Source organism: Podarcis melisellensis, assembly GCF_964234715.1.
Source record: "Podarcis melisellensis genome assembly, chromosome: 8".
NCBI classification, from domain to species: Eukaryota; Metazoa; Chordata; class Lepidosauria; order Squamata; family Lacertidae; genus Podarcis; species Podarcis melisellensis.
In genome coordinates this window covers 53,869,270-53,885,604 of record NC_138540.1, presented here as the reverse complement: position 1 = coordinate 53,885,604, position 16,335 = coordinate 53,869,270, and the positions used below count along the sequence as shown (strand labels likewise).

At 48.5% G+C, this 16,335-nt stretch overlaps 1 protein-coding gene across 1 annotated transcript in view; it reads left to right on the top strand.

The window, feature by feature from the left end:
• Positions 1 to 14,166, top strand: part of MMP15 (matrix metallopeptidase 15) — a 29,102-nt gene extending 14,936 nt beyond the window's left edge. The window contains exons 3-11 of the mRNA XM_081921687.1: positions 3,239 to 3,387; positions 3,808 to 3,930; positions 5,024 to 5,331; positions 5,576 to 5,737; positions 6,312 to 6,517; positions 7,061 to 7,199; positions 7,922 to 8,072; positions 8,499 to 8,614; positions 10,485 to 14,166. Of these exons, the coding sequence (XP_081777813.1) occupies positions 3,239 to 3,387; positions 3,808 to 3,930; positions 5,024 to 5,331; positions 5,576 to 5,737; positions 6,312 to 6,517; positions 7,061 to 7,199; positions 7,922 to 8,072; positions 8,499 to 8,614; positions 10,485 to 11,005 (1,875 nt within the window). The 3' untranslated portion in view covers positions 11,006 to 14,166. The remainder of the gene's footprint in view (positions 1 to 3,238; positions 3,388 to 3,807; positions 3,931 to 5,023; positions 5,332 to 5,575; positions 5,738 to 6,311; positions 6,518 to 7,060; positions 7,200 to 7,921; positions 8,073 to 8,498; positions 8,615 to 10,484) is intronic.
• The last annotated feature ends 2,169 nt before the right edge of the window (positions 14,167 to 16,335 follow it).

Genomic DNA, 16,335 nt, shown 5'->3' with positions numbered 1-16,335 from the left:
CCAGGACCTGGGCTAGAGCTGCAAGGACAGGTGAATGCCTGCAGTGGCACCACCCAGCACAGCCAGGAAAGTGCAGGGAAGCCCAAAACACCTTCCTGGGGGGAAATAAATAGGGGGTGGGAAGAGCTTTGGGCTGCAGCTCTAAAAACAGGCACAGTTGGCAGCAGATGCCCTTGAATCAGTGGCTGGGAGGACCTCCTGTCTCAGAGGAGATGTGCATCAGGGAGCCCAGTGGTCTATGTGTTCACAGGCTGCAGCAACAGCACACACACCTGCCATGAGTAGTTGTGGTGTCTGTGTTTGCATTTAGTGAGGTGGTGAAGCATTTTCAGCAGAGCCTTCTCTTGCTAAGTTACAACTTGCATGTTATCAGTGCCAAGACCGGATTTCTATTCTAATAATTCAATTGGATTTTTTAAAAATGCTCTCTTCACAACCTGTGAGAGCAATACAAGCCAAGGTCTTCTCTCCCCCCCCCCCCACCAGAGGTGAGAGAACTTTGCAGGAGGCTTTGGGTGTGTTAGAGAGCAGCTGGCTCAGTATTAAGGAAGTAGTTGCTTTCCTGCAAGGCAAAATGTACGGAGACGTGAGTGAGAACTTAGGCTGACTTTGAAGGAATGGTGCAAGGCGGCAAATGTGAAGTCTGCCTATGCCAATCTGGTGCCCTGCAGCTCCCATTAGCATGGTGTGTTGGGTGGGCTGATGGGAGTTGTAGTCAGTCCAGCAACATCTGGAGGGCACAGGTTGGGGGTGGCTGTATTGGTTTAAAAGGGCAAGTTTCCCAAAATTTATTGTCACTGGACATGGGGAGGTCAGAGTTTGAAAGAATCTTGGTCTCGGCACTGATGGGGACGGTGCAGCTTGAGGGAAACTTGGATTAGCAAGGCTCTTGGGCTCATTGTCAAGGAAACAATGCTTAAAACAGGCATAGGCAAACTCTGCCCTCCAGATGTTTTGGGACTACAACTCCCGTCATCCCTAGCTAACAGGACCAGTGGTCAGGAATGATGGGAGTTGTAGTCCTAAACCATCTGGAGTGCAGTGTTTGCTTATGCCTGGCTTAAAACCATATTTTGCTGGCATCTTACATCAGTTTAATTGCCTTGCATCTCCTGGTCATCTTCACAGACTTGCTGATTTGTTGGACAAGGAAAGGGCACATACTCCCACCTTGATATCTCTCTCTGTGGTGTAGTGGTTAGAGTGTCAGACTAGGACTTGAGAGTCCAGGGTTCAAATCCCACTCAGATGTGAAGTCACTTGGTGATCTTGCCTCTCAGCCTAACCTATCTCACAGGGTTGTTGTGATGGTTAAATGAGATGGGGGAAGAACCATGTATGCCAGCTTCAGCTCCTTGGAGAAGAAGGTGGGATATAAATGTAATTAAATAAATGGTGGAATTGCCCTAAAGTGACAATTTTCAGGAGTCACGTGTTGAAGAAGTCCAATATATTACTCACCAAGAAACACTAGCAATTCCCACCCTGGTGATTTTGAACATCTGGGGTAGCCGAAATTTGGATTATAAAAATAATATGCTACTTGCTAATGGCAGCAACTGACCATCACACACTTTGGAAAGTACACAGATAAACCGACGGTGGAAATTTGGTATGTAAAGTTCATCTGCACAAAGGGCTGTCAAGAAAAAGGTCTTTTACCCAGTCTCATTTGACTTTATTAAATATATAAATTATAGAGCAGAGGAAACAAATATACCAGCAGAAACATGCAAATTTATGGAGCCTGTGATAGCTAAAAGACATGACAATGGAGTTCAGTGACCAGGATCTTGGGAACTCTGTCTTGTACACTGTAGACTTGTAGAGCTCTTGTTTAATATTTTATTTATTTTTACTTACCCTTGTTGTAATTGTGGAGATTTCTGTCATGCAGTTGTTATTGGCAAATTGTAGCCTTGTCTTTACAAAATTAGTAATGATTAATCTTAAAAAGTGAATTAATCCTAATTTACGTTTTTTACTCGTGCTTCTCATGTATGACTAATACTAAATGGATTCTGTTATTGTTTGGTTGTTTTCTTTGTATGATTGTTATTAATATATTTATTCTGCATTATTGATAGTAAAGCATATTTTTAAAACCCAGTTTAACTAGGGATGATGGGGGACCGAGTCAAGGAATGGGGGTCCTCCACATGTAACAAGGCATCTGCTGCACTACTTCCAACCTGATGAAAATCTGTTGTCTGCCTCCAGCTTATGATTCTGTGCTTCAGAGTGTGCGGGTCAACAAGACTACCAGCTGCTCATTCACTAGACAATTGTCCTATTCAGGAGTTGGCTGAGAAGCCGACCCACTCACAAGATTTGTTGCTAGCTGGAACGTCCCACATGGACTAAGGGCACCTCAGACTGAGCTGATCTGTCCAGGGGTAGGAATCTGCCCCTTGGGCCAAATTGGACAGGTGGGCAGGGCCACACCCTGCCAGTCACACAATGCCATTATGGTGCTTAATAGTCTTGCCTTTTGCAAAAGGGCTATGTGAAGCAGCTCTGGTAGCTAGAGGGGGGAGGCCGGGGCTGTCTGAAAGGGGCTTTCCCATTGCAAAGGTGTCATTTGGGCAGTGGGTGGGTGTCAGCAGGGTATGGGGGAGTTCCACACAATTCCACAGGTACCACCACCAACCCTTTTCAAGTAGAAGGACAAAGGGCTTTATTCCTAGCTCATCAGATGATGAACGGGGATTAAATCCTGATACCTAGGCTGCAAAATCCTGTTCTTAGATGAGGCAGGATTATGTCCTCCTGCCCATCAGCTGACACCACTAATGGGGGAAATGGCTTCGTGGGCCAAAATTGGCCTGCAGGCTAAAGGCCATTCCTATTTCATGAATAGTCTTGGTTGCCAGCCTGAGAAATGTGTTCATGTAGCAGGGCCTTCTCCCTTCAATTTCTAGTCTGAAAATGGGGGCCACCACCTAATAACGGCTACATATTAATTTGTAGAAAGTTTGCCAGTGTGATAGTAGGGCTTAAACTGGAGGTCCTGGGTTTTAACTCTTGCATGGGCGCACAGGAAGGGTTCTTTTATTTTATTTTAAGGAATTGTCTGACACAAAATACATTGAAAGTTGCTTTACTTTTGGAGTGCTTGACAATACCCCACATAAGAAAAGCTTAGGCGTTTTAAAGCAGAAAGAAAATATTCCAGCTGTGTGATTGCAGGTGGTGTGGCTTTTTGCACACTGGTGACAGGGCTCCTCTTCACTTGCAGGGCTGGTTACAGTTCTATGGCTACCTTCCGCAGTCCAACCGCCAGATGTCCACCCTGCGCTCAGCTCAGACCCTCTCCTCAGCCCTCTCTGAGATGCAGAGCTTCTATGGCATCCCTGTGACAGGCATTCTGGATGAAGAGACAAAAGCGTAAGTTTTTTCCTGTTCAGAAGGTCTTCCTCCTGCAGGTCACCTGTGATGGGAAGAGGCATTTCTCCTTCTTGGAGAACTGAGGCACGGCAAGGGGAACTCCAGGAGGATACAATGGATGTTGTGAAGGATGCTCCTTCCTGCAGCCAGCTCAGCCCTCCTTCCTCCATCCTTTTGCCACTGATCTTTCTGTTAGATGAGAGTTTCCGCCCTCTCTCCCCATCCTTCCAAGCACCCAGTTGCTCACCTTAGCACTTTGCAAGAGCAAGGCAAGTGGAGATGGGGGCGACTTCCTTCAGCTTTTAATGTGGGAATTCCTGAATTCATATCTGCAAGAGAATCACTTTTGAGCAAGTGGGCATGGGTGCTGGCTCTTGGTGTCCTGTGTACCAAGGGCTTAGGCTTGACTGTCGCTTGCAGGTGGATGAAGCGGCCCCGCTGCGGCGTCGCCGACAAGATTGGGGCTCAAGTCAAGGCCAACATGCGGCGGAAACGCTATGCACTGACTGGGCGGAGGTGGAGCCAGGCTCACCTGAGCTTCAGGTACGTTCCACAGCTGCTGAGGCATGAAGCAGGACTGTTTGGGGAAGGAACCTTTGGTGGGGGGCAGGAACTGGCTGTAGAGTTGACAGAAGCCTGAAGACTTTGCAAATGTCTTTGTGCTTTAAAATGTGCATGATGCAATTTTGCAGAAATACGCTTGATAATCATCTTTAGATTGCAGAGTCTGGAATTACAGAATTCAAAACGCTTTGAGAAACAAAGGAGAGATGGGCAGCATTAGGAGGGGCAAAGTGGAAGATGGGGAGGGAGCATAATTCAGAGGCCCCACCCCTTGCTGACATTTCTACACCGCCATAAAGACTAGCAATATCTCTGAAAAACAGGAAGCTGAAATTAGCCTAGGAAGTTTTACCTTGCATTTTGCACTGGCTACTACATGGCATTCATATGGATTATGCTGCGAGTGGACAGACAGTTCCCTCATTTGGTCCCTGCTGCTTTTCCAGAGATGCCTAGAATATCTGGGTCTGGATCCTGCAGGAGGGGGGGGGAGCATTCTCCCTATAGATTGTCTAGGACATTAAAGGCTGACCAGTTTTTTGTGACCTGAGCCTCTGTAGGAAATGGCCTGCCTCGTCAGCTGTGCCACATACACTGGGCATGAAGGTGGTGGTGGCAGCAGCGATATATAAACCCACATGTGGGTTGAGGTACAGTGGACGAAAAAAAAACCCAGGTGAGACCCTCGAGATCAAATGCAAAGTTGCCTCTTCTTAGCAAAAGGGTGACCTGCCCAGATGTGCACTCAACACACCCTCTCCTCCTCTGCCTGCTTGCGTTTTCTGGAGCACCAAAGCCTCAGAAATCACAATATGAAACAGGGGCCAGTTGCTTCTGTGAGCAGGGCAGCCCACTCTCCATTCATTCTTGCTGTAAGCCTCTGTGGAATTCATCTGCCAGTCTTTGCCTTTCCGCTACACCTGCCTTTCAGTAACTTTTGGCTGGTGTGCATCTTTGCTGCTGAAGGGCTCCTTGGGACTAAAAGGCACGTGGCGTTGCCGCTGTGGGGAAGGCTTGCCTTGCATGGTTCCCCCACCCGCTTCCAGTAATGCCTGTCCTTCTGTGTTCCCAGCATCCAGAACTACACAGAGAAGTTGGGGCTCTACTACTCTTACGATGCCGTCCGCCGAGCCTTCCAGGTGTGGGAACAAGTGACGCCCCTCATCTTCCAGGAGATCCCATACGATGAAATCCGGCACAAGAGGAGGAAGGAAGCAGACATCATGGTGCTCTTTGCCTCCGGATTCCATGGGGACAGCTCCCCCTTTGATGGCACTGGGGGCTTTCTGGCACATGCATACTTCCCGGGTCCCGGTATGGGAGGAGACGCGCACTTTGACTTGGATGAGCCCTGGACCCTTGAGAATGCCGACGTGTCTGGTAAGGAAGAAGGATGTAAGGAAGGAGTGCTCTTCTTGCCATGGGCAAAGGGATCTGACGTTGACATTGGCCTGGAAAACCAGGAACCTCAGCTGGGCCCTGCCTAGTGGTTGGCCATGGGGTGGGGTTGGCTGGGATTCCACTTCCACGTCAGCCTAATAAGCAGTGGAATTGAGGGGAAGTGTTTCTTGTCCAGTGCGGAAGTGAGTGGAGCTGGGGAACGATCCTTCCCTGTTGTCAGCAGGGAACAACCTCTTCCTGGTGGCCGTCCATGAGCTGGGGCATTCCTTGGGCCTGGAGCATTCCAACAACCCCAGCGCCATCATGGCTCCTTTCTATCAGTGGATGGACACAGAAAACTTCCAGCTGCCAGACGATGACCTTCGTGGCATCCAGCAGCTCTATGGTGAGTGCCAGGCAAACAAGGTGTGTGTGTGTGTGTGTGTGTTTCGGGACTGACCATCAGCTGTCATATAAACAAGAATGCAGGATTGGCTTGAGTCTTAGACAGATGCTGTGTTATCTTCCCCTTTGTTTGGCAGCTTCTTCATTCATCAGCCAGCCGATATATTAAGCTCTGCAGGGCCAGGCAGTGATCTGAGACTGGGCCTTTTCTGTGGTGGTGCCTTGGCTCTGGAATTCCCTTCCTGCTGAGAAGTGATTGCTGCCATCTTTGGCTAGCTTTTGACATCAGTTAAAAATATGTTTATTCCCCCAGGGCTTTTGGGGGGAGAATTGACCTGACACTGAGCTAGTTGATTGTCTGATGTGACTTCTGTTGGGGGTTCACTTCATGTCAAGTTATAGATTACCTGTGAATTGTGTGTTTTGTTATATTTTAACAGTTCTGATTGTGTTTTTATATATTTTAGTGCTTTTTGTAAGTCACGCTCTGCTCCTATACCAGATGAAGGGCTGGATATAAGTTGCAATAAACAAAACCCTCTCCCTCTTTTCTTCCTCCTGCCCCACCAACTCAGGTCCTCCAGGGGGACAGCCTCAGCCCACCAAACCCCTCCCTACTGTGGTACCCAGAAAGCCAGGTCCCAAGCCTCCTAGACCACCCCCTCCTGGCAAACCAGACCAGCCCCCCAGCCCAGGCAACCCAGACCAGTACGGCCCAAACATCTGCGACGGGGATTTTGATACAGTGACGATGCTCCGTGGGGAGATGTTTGTGTTCAAGGTACCTGTAGCTTCCTCTGTCCTGCCTCCATGGTTTCTCTCCGCAGTTACCAGAGCGATGCTTCAAGATGAGAGTCTGGCTTGTGCAGTGGGGTGTTGAGGGGAGCTCAGGAATAACTGTGCCCCGAATTCCAGATTTTGTGACTTGTTCAAGTGTCCTAGACCCCTTCCCTCCTCTTGTCCTAGGCCTGGAGCTCCTAGGCCTGGAGCTCTTGCAGTGGGCAGCAAGCAGTGGGATATGAGCCTTATTTGCCATGATGATGGGTGGCACCTACCTGTGGGCGAACCTGTGAATAGGAGAAGGGTGTGGGTGTCATGCCCTAGGACCAGAATCAGCAGGCCTGAGCTTCCTTTCCCCAGGGCAGGGGGGAGGCTGTAGAAAGTACTTGATTCGCATGCCAGAGGTTCCAGGTTCACTGCTCCTCATTTCCATATGCCTGAAACCTTGGGGATGGACACTGCCAGCCATTTTAGACAGTACTGAGCTGGATGGGCCACTGGGCCTGACTTGGTGTTAAGCAGCTCCCTGTGTTTTTTTATCTAGGGTCGCTGGTTTTGGCGGGTTCGTCATAACCGGGTGCTGGACAACTACCCCATGCCCATTGGGCACTTCTGGAGGGGCCTCCCTGGGAACATCGATGCTGCATATGAGAGGCAAGACGGGCGGTTCGCCTTCTTTAGAGGTGAGAGAAGTTTAAAGCAAAGGCCCCATAGATGGTCTCCTGAGTCTTCTGTCGAGACAGGAGAAATATTCTGTGTGTCTTTCCCTCCCTCTCCTTCCCACTCCAAAGTGCCCCTGTGGGTTTTCCTGACAGACTCCTTTCTCTTCTCCTTGCTGTGGGGTCAGCAAAAGGATGGCGGGCGTTTCATGGTCACCCCACAGAAAGTCCATGTGTTGTGTTTTACCTCAGGGCCTGGAGTTCAGCCCAAAGAGCTGTTCTTAAAACTCCCTCCTGTGCTCTTTAGGGTGGTGGGGAAGCTGAGTGTTGTGTTCTGGCCCCCTCTGTATTACCATTATCATCATTCATATAATGAATCACCCACCCTTCAGCCTAAGGTCCCAGGGCAGCATTAAAGCACATTATTAAAAAACAGTTTGAAACAACTGACAGTCACAGAAATCAGGTTGGTCCGAACAATATGCACTTCAAGTGTGAAAAACCAGGATTAAAAAGTAGCGTAAACAGACAGACGCCTGCACTCAGCACTGAAACCAGCAACCTGCCCCACTCACCCCATCCTGCCCCATACATATTATTGAGGTGAAATAGGCAGGACTTGATAAGTGCCATAGAATTGGGCATGGAGGTGTGTGTGGGGGGGTGTTTCCCCACAAGAAAGACAGGCTTCTTGTGTGCTTCATGGCCCAGCCTCTGCCTAATTTTCTTTTCTGCCCTTCCTCCAGGGGATCAGTACTGGCTTTTCCGTGAGGCAAATTTGGAAGCGGGTTACCCGCAACCCCTGACCAGCTACGGCCAGGGCATTCCTTACGACAAGATGGACGCAGCCATCTGGTGGGAGCCTACAGGGCACACCTTCTTCTTCAGAGGGGACAGGTGGGTAGCTGGCATGTGAAAAGCGGCAGCAGGGCTTTTTCCCCAGCCAGAACTCACCAGAACTCAGTTCCGGCACCTCTCAGCCCAGCGCCGTTGTCATTATAAGAGAACAAGGGAGGCATTCTTGGTGAGTTTTTCTAATAGCACTCGGTGGCAGGATCTTCAGATGGCTGGAGAATCCCGAGAATTTTGCCTCCTAACCTTCCCAGGGGCTGAGGCATTTACCAAAGGTGTGGGCAGGGTCTGTAAAGAAGTCCCCAATTCAGGGACAACGCTTCCCTCCTGCCCTTTAAGACTAGCACTTGATAAAGAAGTATGGACGGTGAATGGTGAAAGAAGGGCCAGTGATTCACATCTCTGCATTGCAGGGGGGGGGTTGGACTAGATGATCCTCAGGGGTCCAACTCTATGATTCTATGATGCTAGGTACTGGCGCTTTGATGAGGAGAGCCATTCTGTGGATCCAGGATACCCAAGGAAGATCAGCGTATGGGCCGGAATCCCTCATGCCCCCAAGGGAGCCTTCTTAAGTTCTGATGCCAGTAAGTAGAAAAGGATTCTGACCTGGCAAGACAAATGTGGACTCTGGGTATAGTGAGCAGAGTAGCAGCTTGAGGAGCAGGTTGCTTAAGTTATGAACGCTAATAATGAATATTTCGTTAGTGCTGTTGGAAGCAGGACACCAGAGAGGAGAAAGACGGGCATTAGGTCACAGGACATCGGGGACTACAATTCCCATCAGCTCATGTTCGGGAGTGATGGGAATTGTGGTGCCCTTTACAGATTTGCGATCCTTGCATTAGATGTTACAGGGAAGAGCAAAGCTTGTTCTTCCATCTGCGCTGAAGATGATGCTGAAAAGAGACCCACATCTAAACCCTTTGTGAGGAAGGGGGGAGAAGAAAGAGATCTGCAAAATAACTTTTTTTGTAAACCACTTTCAGGTTTTCTTACAGTCAAGGAGTATATAAATGTTGTTAAAATAAAAGAACTTTTTAGAGCTACCTGCTAAATTAAAAACTAGCAAGTTGGCATTCAAATGTGGAAATGCCAGTCTTGTAGCAACAATATGCAGCTTGTTGAAGTCTGCTTCCTTACTCCACGGGAGGATAGTTGATAACCCTATTTGCAGGTCACCCAGTAAGTCTTGCCTCTGAAGGAGCCTTTCACTCCTCCTTACTCTCACGCAGAGCGAGGAACGAGACACCATCGCCGGCTTCACATCATGTTTCAATTAGGGATTGTGGTTTTTTCTGCTCCCGAGAAACCACGGCCAGTTAATCAAGAAGAAAACTTGGCTTCAGATTGTGGTTTGTTGGGCGTGAAACAAAACTCATGATCCTTGTTCGAAGCCGGGGGCGGGGCGGCTTCTTTCCTCTTTGTGTAACCTGAGAGAAGGAAAAGAACAGGTCCTCTCAGGTGTATCCTTGGTGAGCCAAATTACTTTTTATTTCTTTTTGCTGCCATTGCCCAAACTGGGAGTTTTGGGAAGCTAGAAAAATTTGCTTAGAAAGAGGGCACAGATCAGGCCCCCTAAGTTGGAATAAGCTACCCTACACTCCATGATTTAACTGTGGTTTACTATGAGGTGTGAACTGAGTCAATGTAAAGCCAGCTCCTTAAAAATGACCCAAGGAGTTCTTGAGAGCTACTGGCCCATCTGCTTGAATTACCATATTTTTCGCTCTATAACACGCACCCGACCATAACACGCACATAGTTTTTAGAGGAGGAAAATCCGTAGGCATGCTACCCGTAGGCATTTCCTCCATAACACGCACAGACATTTTCCCTTACTTTCTAGGAGGAAAAAAGTGAGCGTTGTGGTGCAAAAAATACAGTATGTCCCCCATGTGGACTGTAAAGCATGATCACAGCAGCAACGCTCTGCTGAGGAATGAATGAATTGTTTTTTTCACCATGGAGCTAACTGAATAGTAAAGTCCTGCAAGAATCTGTATTAGGACCAATAGGGTTAAATATATTTATTGATAATCCAGAGTCAGGGAATGATACGGTGATTTAGTTCGCAAAGGGCTTCAAATAATTCGTAACAGTGGAAGCCAATGCTTAATGATACAAGCAGCTAAGAATACACTAGAATATCATTATTTATTTTTTTCTTTCATTCATTTAAAAGCATTTTATATACAACTTAATATTTCAAAAATCTCTAGGTGGTTTTATAGTCTAAAAATAAACAATATATCACAAAAACAAAACCGGTTAGAGAGTAATATAAATACGTATAAAGTCAATATAAAAGTGGATTAAGCAGGAATTCGGAAAAAGCAAACACATAAAGCAGATCTTAAGAGTCAGAGAAAGCCTGGGCAAAAAGAGAACATGAAAAAGCTGTGAGCCATGGAAAGGGACCCCAACTAACAGTGCCTACCACCTCCTGTTTTCCAGCCTACACTTACTTCTACAAAGGCAGAATGTACTGGAAGTTTGACAATGAGCGGCTGAAAACAGAACCCGGGTACCCCAAGTCGATCCTGCGGGACTTCATGGGATGCCACGACGAGGTGGCCACAAACCCCGACCCTGGTCGCAGGTGGCCCGATGTGAGCAAGCCCCCCTCCCGCCCCGATGGCCCGGGGCAGGACAAGGAAGAGGAGGTGGTGGTGGATGAGGAAGACAATGTCGTGGACACTCACCCTGCAGAGAAGGACAAGGAAACCGAAGCGGAGGACGATTATAGTGATGGCGTGGGAGGCGGCCGGGAGCAGGGTCCTGGCCATGGCAGCGATGTGGACATCGTGGTGCACATTAACGATTACCCCCTGACCATGAGCATCATCATGGTGACGCTGCTGCTCCTGCTCCTGCTCTGCATCCTGGGCCTCGTCTACGTCATTGTGCAGCTGCAGCGGAAGGGCACCCCACGCATGCTGCTCTACTGCAAGCGCTCCCTGCAGGACTGGGTCTGAAGCCACAGCTGACCTGGCTGCTGCTACTGCTGCTGCTGCTGCTGCTGCTTCCGCACCACCTCCAAGCTCCATCAAGAGCTTTGGAGCACAGGACAGGTGGGGAAACTGCCTTGTCTTCCCCCGGGCATCTCTGGAGGAGAAGCTCTTGAAGTCTCTGGGCTCGTCTGGACCATGGCTCCCAGCAGAGTCTTTTCACAGGAAGGTCCCCCATCCCTACCTTTGTGCCTCAGCCTTGGAGACCCCGCCTCCCCCCAGGCATGGGCAGGTGGAGGATGTGTGACTGACCTCCCCTGTTTGATTGGCCTGCCCGAGTGACGGACAGCCCTTTGGAAAGGGTGCGGCATGTGGCCTTCTCTTAACCTGTGGGTCTCGTCCCCCCTCGTCTACCTAATACACGCATGGCAGTCCAGGCCTGTTTGCAGGTCTGAAGGAGGGGGCCCTGCTTCCCCAATTTGTGTCTGTGCCACCCCTGCTGTGCATGTACTCCAGAAACTGTGACCTGATGCCCCCCGCCCCCTTGGGGGTGGGAGAGACACTTCATTGCCTGCCAGGGCAAGTTGCTGAGTCCTCCCCCCATCCCTAGCCAATGGGCTGCCCTGGACAGGTTGGTGTGCCCATGGATAGCTGCAGATGTGTTCTCCCTTGGGCTCAGTAACCGACATCCTGAAAACCTTGACTTTTATTTTCAAAGGTGCTTCCCGTCCCACCCTGCCTCTTCATTTGCAGAGCAAAACGTGGGAAACTTTTCTACTGTAATTGCCAGAGCTACTACTGCTGTGAGGAGATTGCGCAGGGATATTTGGAGAAGGGACTGTTTGGGTGCCCTGTGTGTGTGCATGTCTGTGTGACTGTCTCCTTCCCACTATGTGACTACTGCTCCTTACCTACCTCTCCCCCCGCATTTCCTACTTCTCTTTGTTCCCATTGCCCTGGTCTTTGCTGCATATCTTGGAAGCAGACTCTGCTGGGTGGAATAGCCTTGATGCAGACATAGCCCTGGGGTTTGGGTTCCTGGGCTGCCTTGGAGGCTGTTGGGGGTATTGTGCTGTAACTGTGAATGAGGAGTGACCATGTGGCTTGATTTCTGAGGCCCCCCTGTATCACTTTGGAGTAGGCGATGATTCAGCTCCTCAGAGGAGGGACCTGAGCTGGTGTAAGGATAACCCCTGGGCTTTGGAAGGCTGAGGACCAGTTTGTCCATGGAATATATCCTCTCTCCCAAGGAAGGTGGAGATGTACACTCACCTTGCATGAACTGAGTGCATGAGACATTCGCACAGGCAGTTCACCTGAAAAATTGGCCACGGAAATTGCACGTGTGCATTTTCCTGAAAGTGGGAGGTGCAAGGAGGATGGCCTTACTAAACCTATGCAGGGTTGCAGAACTCGGCTCAAGGCCATGAGAGATTTATGTTGAGATCAGTTGGGCACTAGGGCTGCTGTCCTAACAGGTTTTGTTCTTTCCAAAGAGACTCTGCAACCACTCCTTGCAACTCAGCTATAGTTCCCTTGGTCTCTCAAGATGCACTTCCAAGCAGCCCCAATGTTTGAGGGGGAGCCTGCCCCCCTTCCTCTTTGGCCACTCTCTTGCCTCAGAGTTTCTGCCTCCAACTACCAACCGCCTTGCATCGCAACAGGCAAAAGAAGCAAAGTTGCATTGATTTACATAGATTTCTGTGACTTCCAAGTGCCTTCACATAGCATTTTGGGGTGTATTTCTTTGGACTGTAAACAGGAAGGATTCTGTAACCTGTACATGTTATACAAATTAAGCGGGCCTGCTAGTATGATCATTTATTCTGCTTCTGTCAATGGTAATGAGGACCAAAGAGCAAAGAACCCCCTACCCCTTCCCTAATCACTGGAGATCTAATTTAATGACTCTTTTCCCTTTCTGAGGCTTCTCTAGGTGTTTTCATCTCAGCTTTACAGATATTAATATTTTTATGCTTGAAATTAGCACCATATTGTGGCTTGTCTTCCTGTTCTCTGAATCTCTGAAGCTGAGCAGACTGAGAATCCTCTCTCACCCCCCCTCCCTTTCTCATTTGTATTTAAAACATGATTGCCCTCCTCAGTCTTCTCTACAATGACAGGAACACAATCTCCTTGATTCTGAAAAGGGAAACCCCCATGCCAAGGAGTTGCCCCACAGGCCCTGTTCCTGCCCACTGCCCTCCTATAGGCTTTTTAGCCTCTTATCGCTACACTATTTCTCTCTTTAATAATAATTACATGTATTTTTGAAAACCTGGAGCTTTGGAAGCAGAATTAATGATGCAGCGTAAGCAATTGCACATAATTTGGGGGGGGGGGTTGTGGGTGTGTGTGTGGGAGTCCACATATAAACCTGGCTGTCTGCATGAAGAAAGCAAAACCACCCCTACTTGGAGAGACCCTCTTCAGCCCCTTGCTCAAGCCTAGCTCAATTTGTCCTGAATATGTTATTTCCAGAAAAGTGAGCTCCAGAACACATCAAATAGTTGTTGTTTAAAAGACACATCATTTTGCCTTTCTTAAGAGCACCCAGGTTCTCGTGTTCAGGTCAGGCCTGGCAGCATCTGCTTTTTTCCTCCTGATCCTCACTTGGGGTCCTGGCCCCAACTCTTCCCTCTTCCTCTATTGTTGTTGCAGAAGTCATCCAATATCTAGGTTGACTGACTTGGCAAAATGAGCCTAATTTTGTGCATACACTGGTGTAAAACTTGCTGCTGTGAGTGTTGACATCTCTGTGGTAGTGGGGTGGGGGTTGTGGCCTGAACCCAAGCAGTCTCCCCCAGCCCTGCCCTTCATCCAAACCGAATTTCTCTTGCCCCTCCATTCTAAAACCACAACAAGCTGTCTCCTGCTTTTACATTGATGGGAGCAAAGCAGAGTCATGTGCAAAAAAAGAAGAAGAAAAGGGGGGCACCGGGTCACAAGTAGAACTTCAGACATGGTTGAATCCCGAAACTTTAAAACAGCAAGAGAAAATGAAACCCCAGCTTTGCTGTGGGGATGAGGGCCAGCCTGCTGTTCTCGGAGCGTGCCTTCGATGGGCCGAATATATTGGTGCATCTCCTAAGTGCAAAGACTGAAAAGCCAATTAATTTTCAATGCTCAGAACTACCAAAAAAATAAAACATTCACAGCTTGCCAATAAACCACAACATTTGTGCTGACCTTTAGGTTTTGAAGCGTGGAACTCATTTTGCCTCCAAGTGCGCTTTCAGCAATTTTCTGTGGTGTCTATTTCTTTTTAAAAGTTGTGTTTTCGATAGGATAATGTCTGCCTGTAGCTCTGGGTTTTCCCATTTTGTTCCCAGAATTGCCATTTTAGTTAGGTATCTGTTGTGCGTTAATCATTTTGTGGAGATTATAATGCCAAAGGGAATATTCTCTTCCACACCCACCTTGTGTGTCTCCTGCAAAGCCACCAGTGATGCTGATGGCCAAGAATGGGGTGGATGTCTGGGCTCTGGTGCCTGAGATAGGTCTTTTGGGGAACCACACTATTCCTGGGACTGTAATCTGTTTTAGCTGGTTTCCATTTTAAATCACCTGCCCTGGGACCTGCTGGTGAAGGGGTAGCAATAAATCTAATAATAAAAATAACAAAGTATGCTTGCCCTACATGCACTTCCTTGTTGAAAAGGAAGCAGGTTCTTCCACACACATAGACCAGGGGCACTTTGGTCTGCATCTTCCTGCTGTAGAGAAGGCCTTGGTTTTGGGTCCTCTTAGGTAGCAATCCCTGATGGCTCTCGCTGGTGGCTTTTGCTCCGCACACACAAAAGCCACTAAGGCAACAGGTGCCAGGTTGCACCTTGCTCCCCTGTGCTGTGCACACACCACACCCTGGTTGGCTCCTGTCTTCTGCCGACAAGTTTTATACGTGCCGCCTCTACCACTTGTGTTCAGTTGCTGCATAATAAACACTACCCCGGCAGCTGCCAGTGGCTGCTTCTCTTTGTCCACCTCGAGAACAGGGTTCCCTCTGTTGCCTTGTGTGCATTCATTAACCCAGAGGTCAGGAGAAATGAGCTTCAGTCGCAGACACTTGGCTCCTGCCCTGGCTTCCTGGCCTAGCAGCGGTGCAGCTGTGCCCACTTGAGACGTGACTTCAGGAAGCAGCTAGGAAGACTGGGACGCTCCTGGTGCCTCTGCTATGGCATCATCATCATCATCACCCCAAGCTATATCTGGAGGAGAGCTGAATTGGGCAGGTGGGTGTGAAGCCGAACGGTTGACAGTATCAGTAGGGAAGTTGCAAGGAGTTCAGCAACCACTGAGCAGTGTTAGCTTGGATGGGAGCAAATGGCTACTGAGCATGTAAGGGCAAGAGCCCACTTATCCACCGACCCTCGAAACAATTCTATGCAAAAGCTAACTGGGATGGCAGTTCAGTTTTGCTTTAACACAAAACTGGTGGGAAGCAGGGTAGCTTAGGAGGAGCAGGAGGACAGGTTATGTTGTAAACCTTAGGCTCTGCCCTTCAAGCAGAGTTTAGGATGGGTTTAGGAGGAATGACTCGGAAACTGCTGTGTCCACCAGCCAGACCCAAAGCAGGCAGATCCAGGGCCAGGCACAGTTAGAAAGGGAAACATTTGTGCAGTTCAAAATCTGAGCTCTACAAAACACGTATAATGTTAGCTGATGAAAAAAGGAAGTTATGGAAGTTATTCCCTGGAACCCTAAACCCTGATCAAGCAGTCCTCCTTTTCCTCCCCATGCCAAAGACATTCCCCACAGATTACACTGCTACTTTTCCAGTGCCAGATTACCAAATAAGCAGAGTGGACACTGGCTGAGGGGCCCTGCAACACCAGTTCAAAATAATATTGATTTGATCTTGAAAAGAAAATTATAATCAAGCTTTCTTAGGAAATAATTTGCAAGGGAGATTTCGACTGCCTAGGGGCCTCCAAAGTGTTTGGTCCAGCAATCGACTTTCCACAGTGTTTGATCCAGCAATGGACTTTCCACAGTGTGTTCACCAATGTTTCCAATATTCATGAAATAATTCTGCATGGGGACTGCTTTCCTGATAAGTTGTGTGAAGTTGTCCATGATGCAGTGAGGGTGGTGATGCCAAAATATATATAAACAGGGATGCTGAGTACTCTGTGTGTGTGTGTGTGTGTGTGTGTGTGTGTGTGTGTGTATGTGTTCATCTGGATTGTCCATTCTCTTGCTCTTCATTCTTCTTATAGCCTTGACTCCAAATGAAGTTTCCTTAGAGTTCATGACACCTGCTGTGTACAGCTTGAACACAAGACGCTTCTGCATTAGTGCTGTCAAATCCCAGTTCTGCTGTTCAGTGATGTCTTCTGTACTGTATGTCATAAACA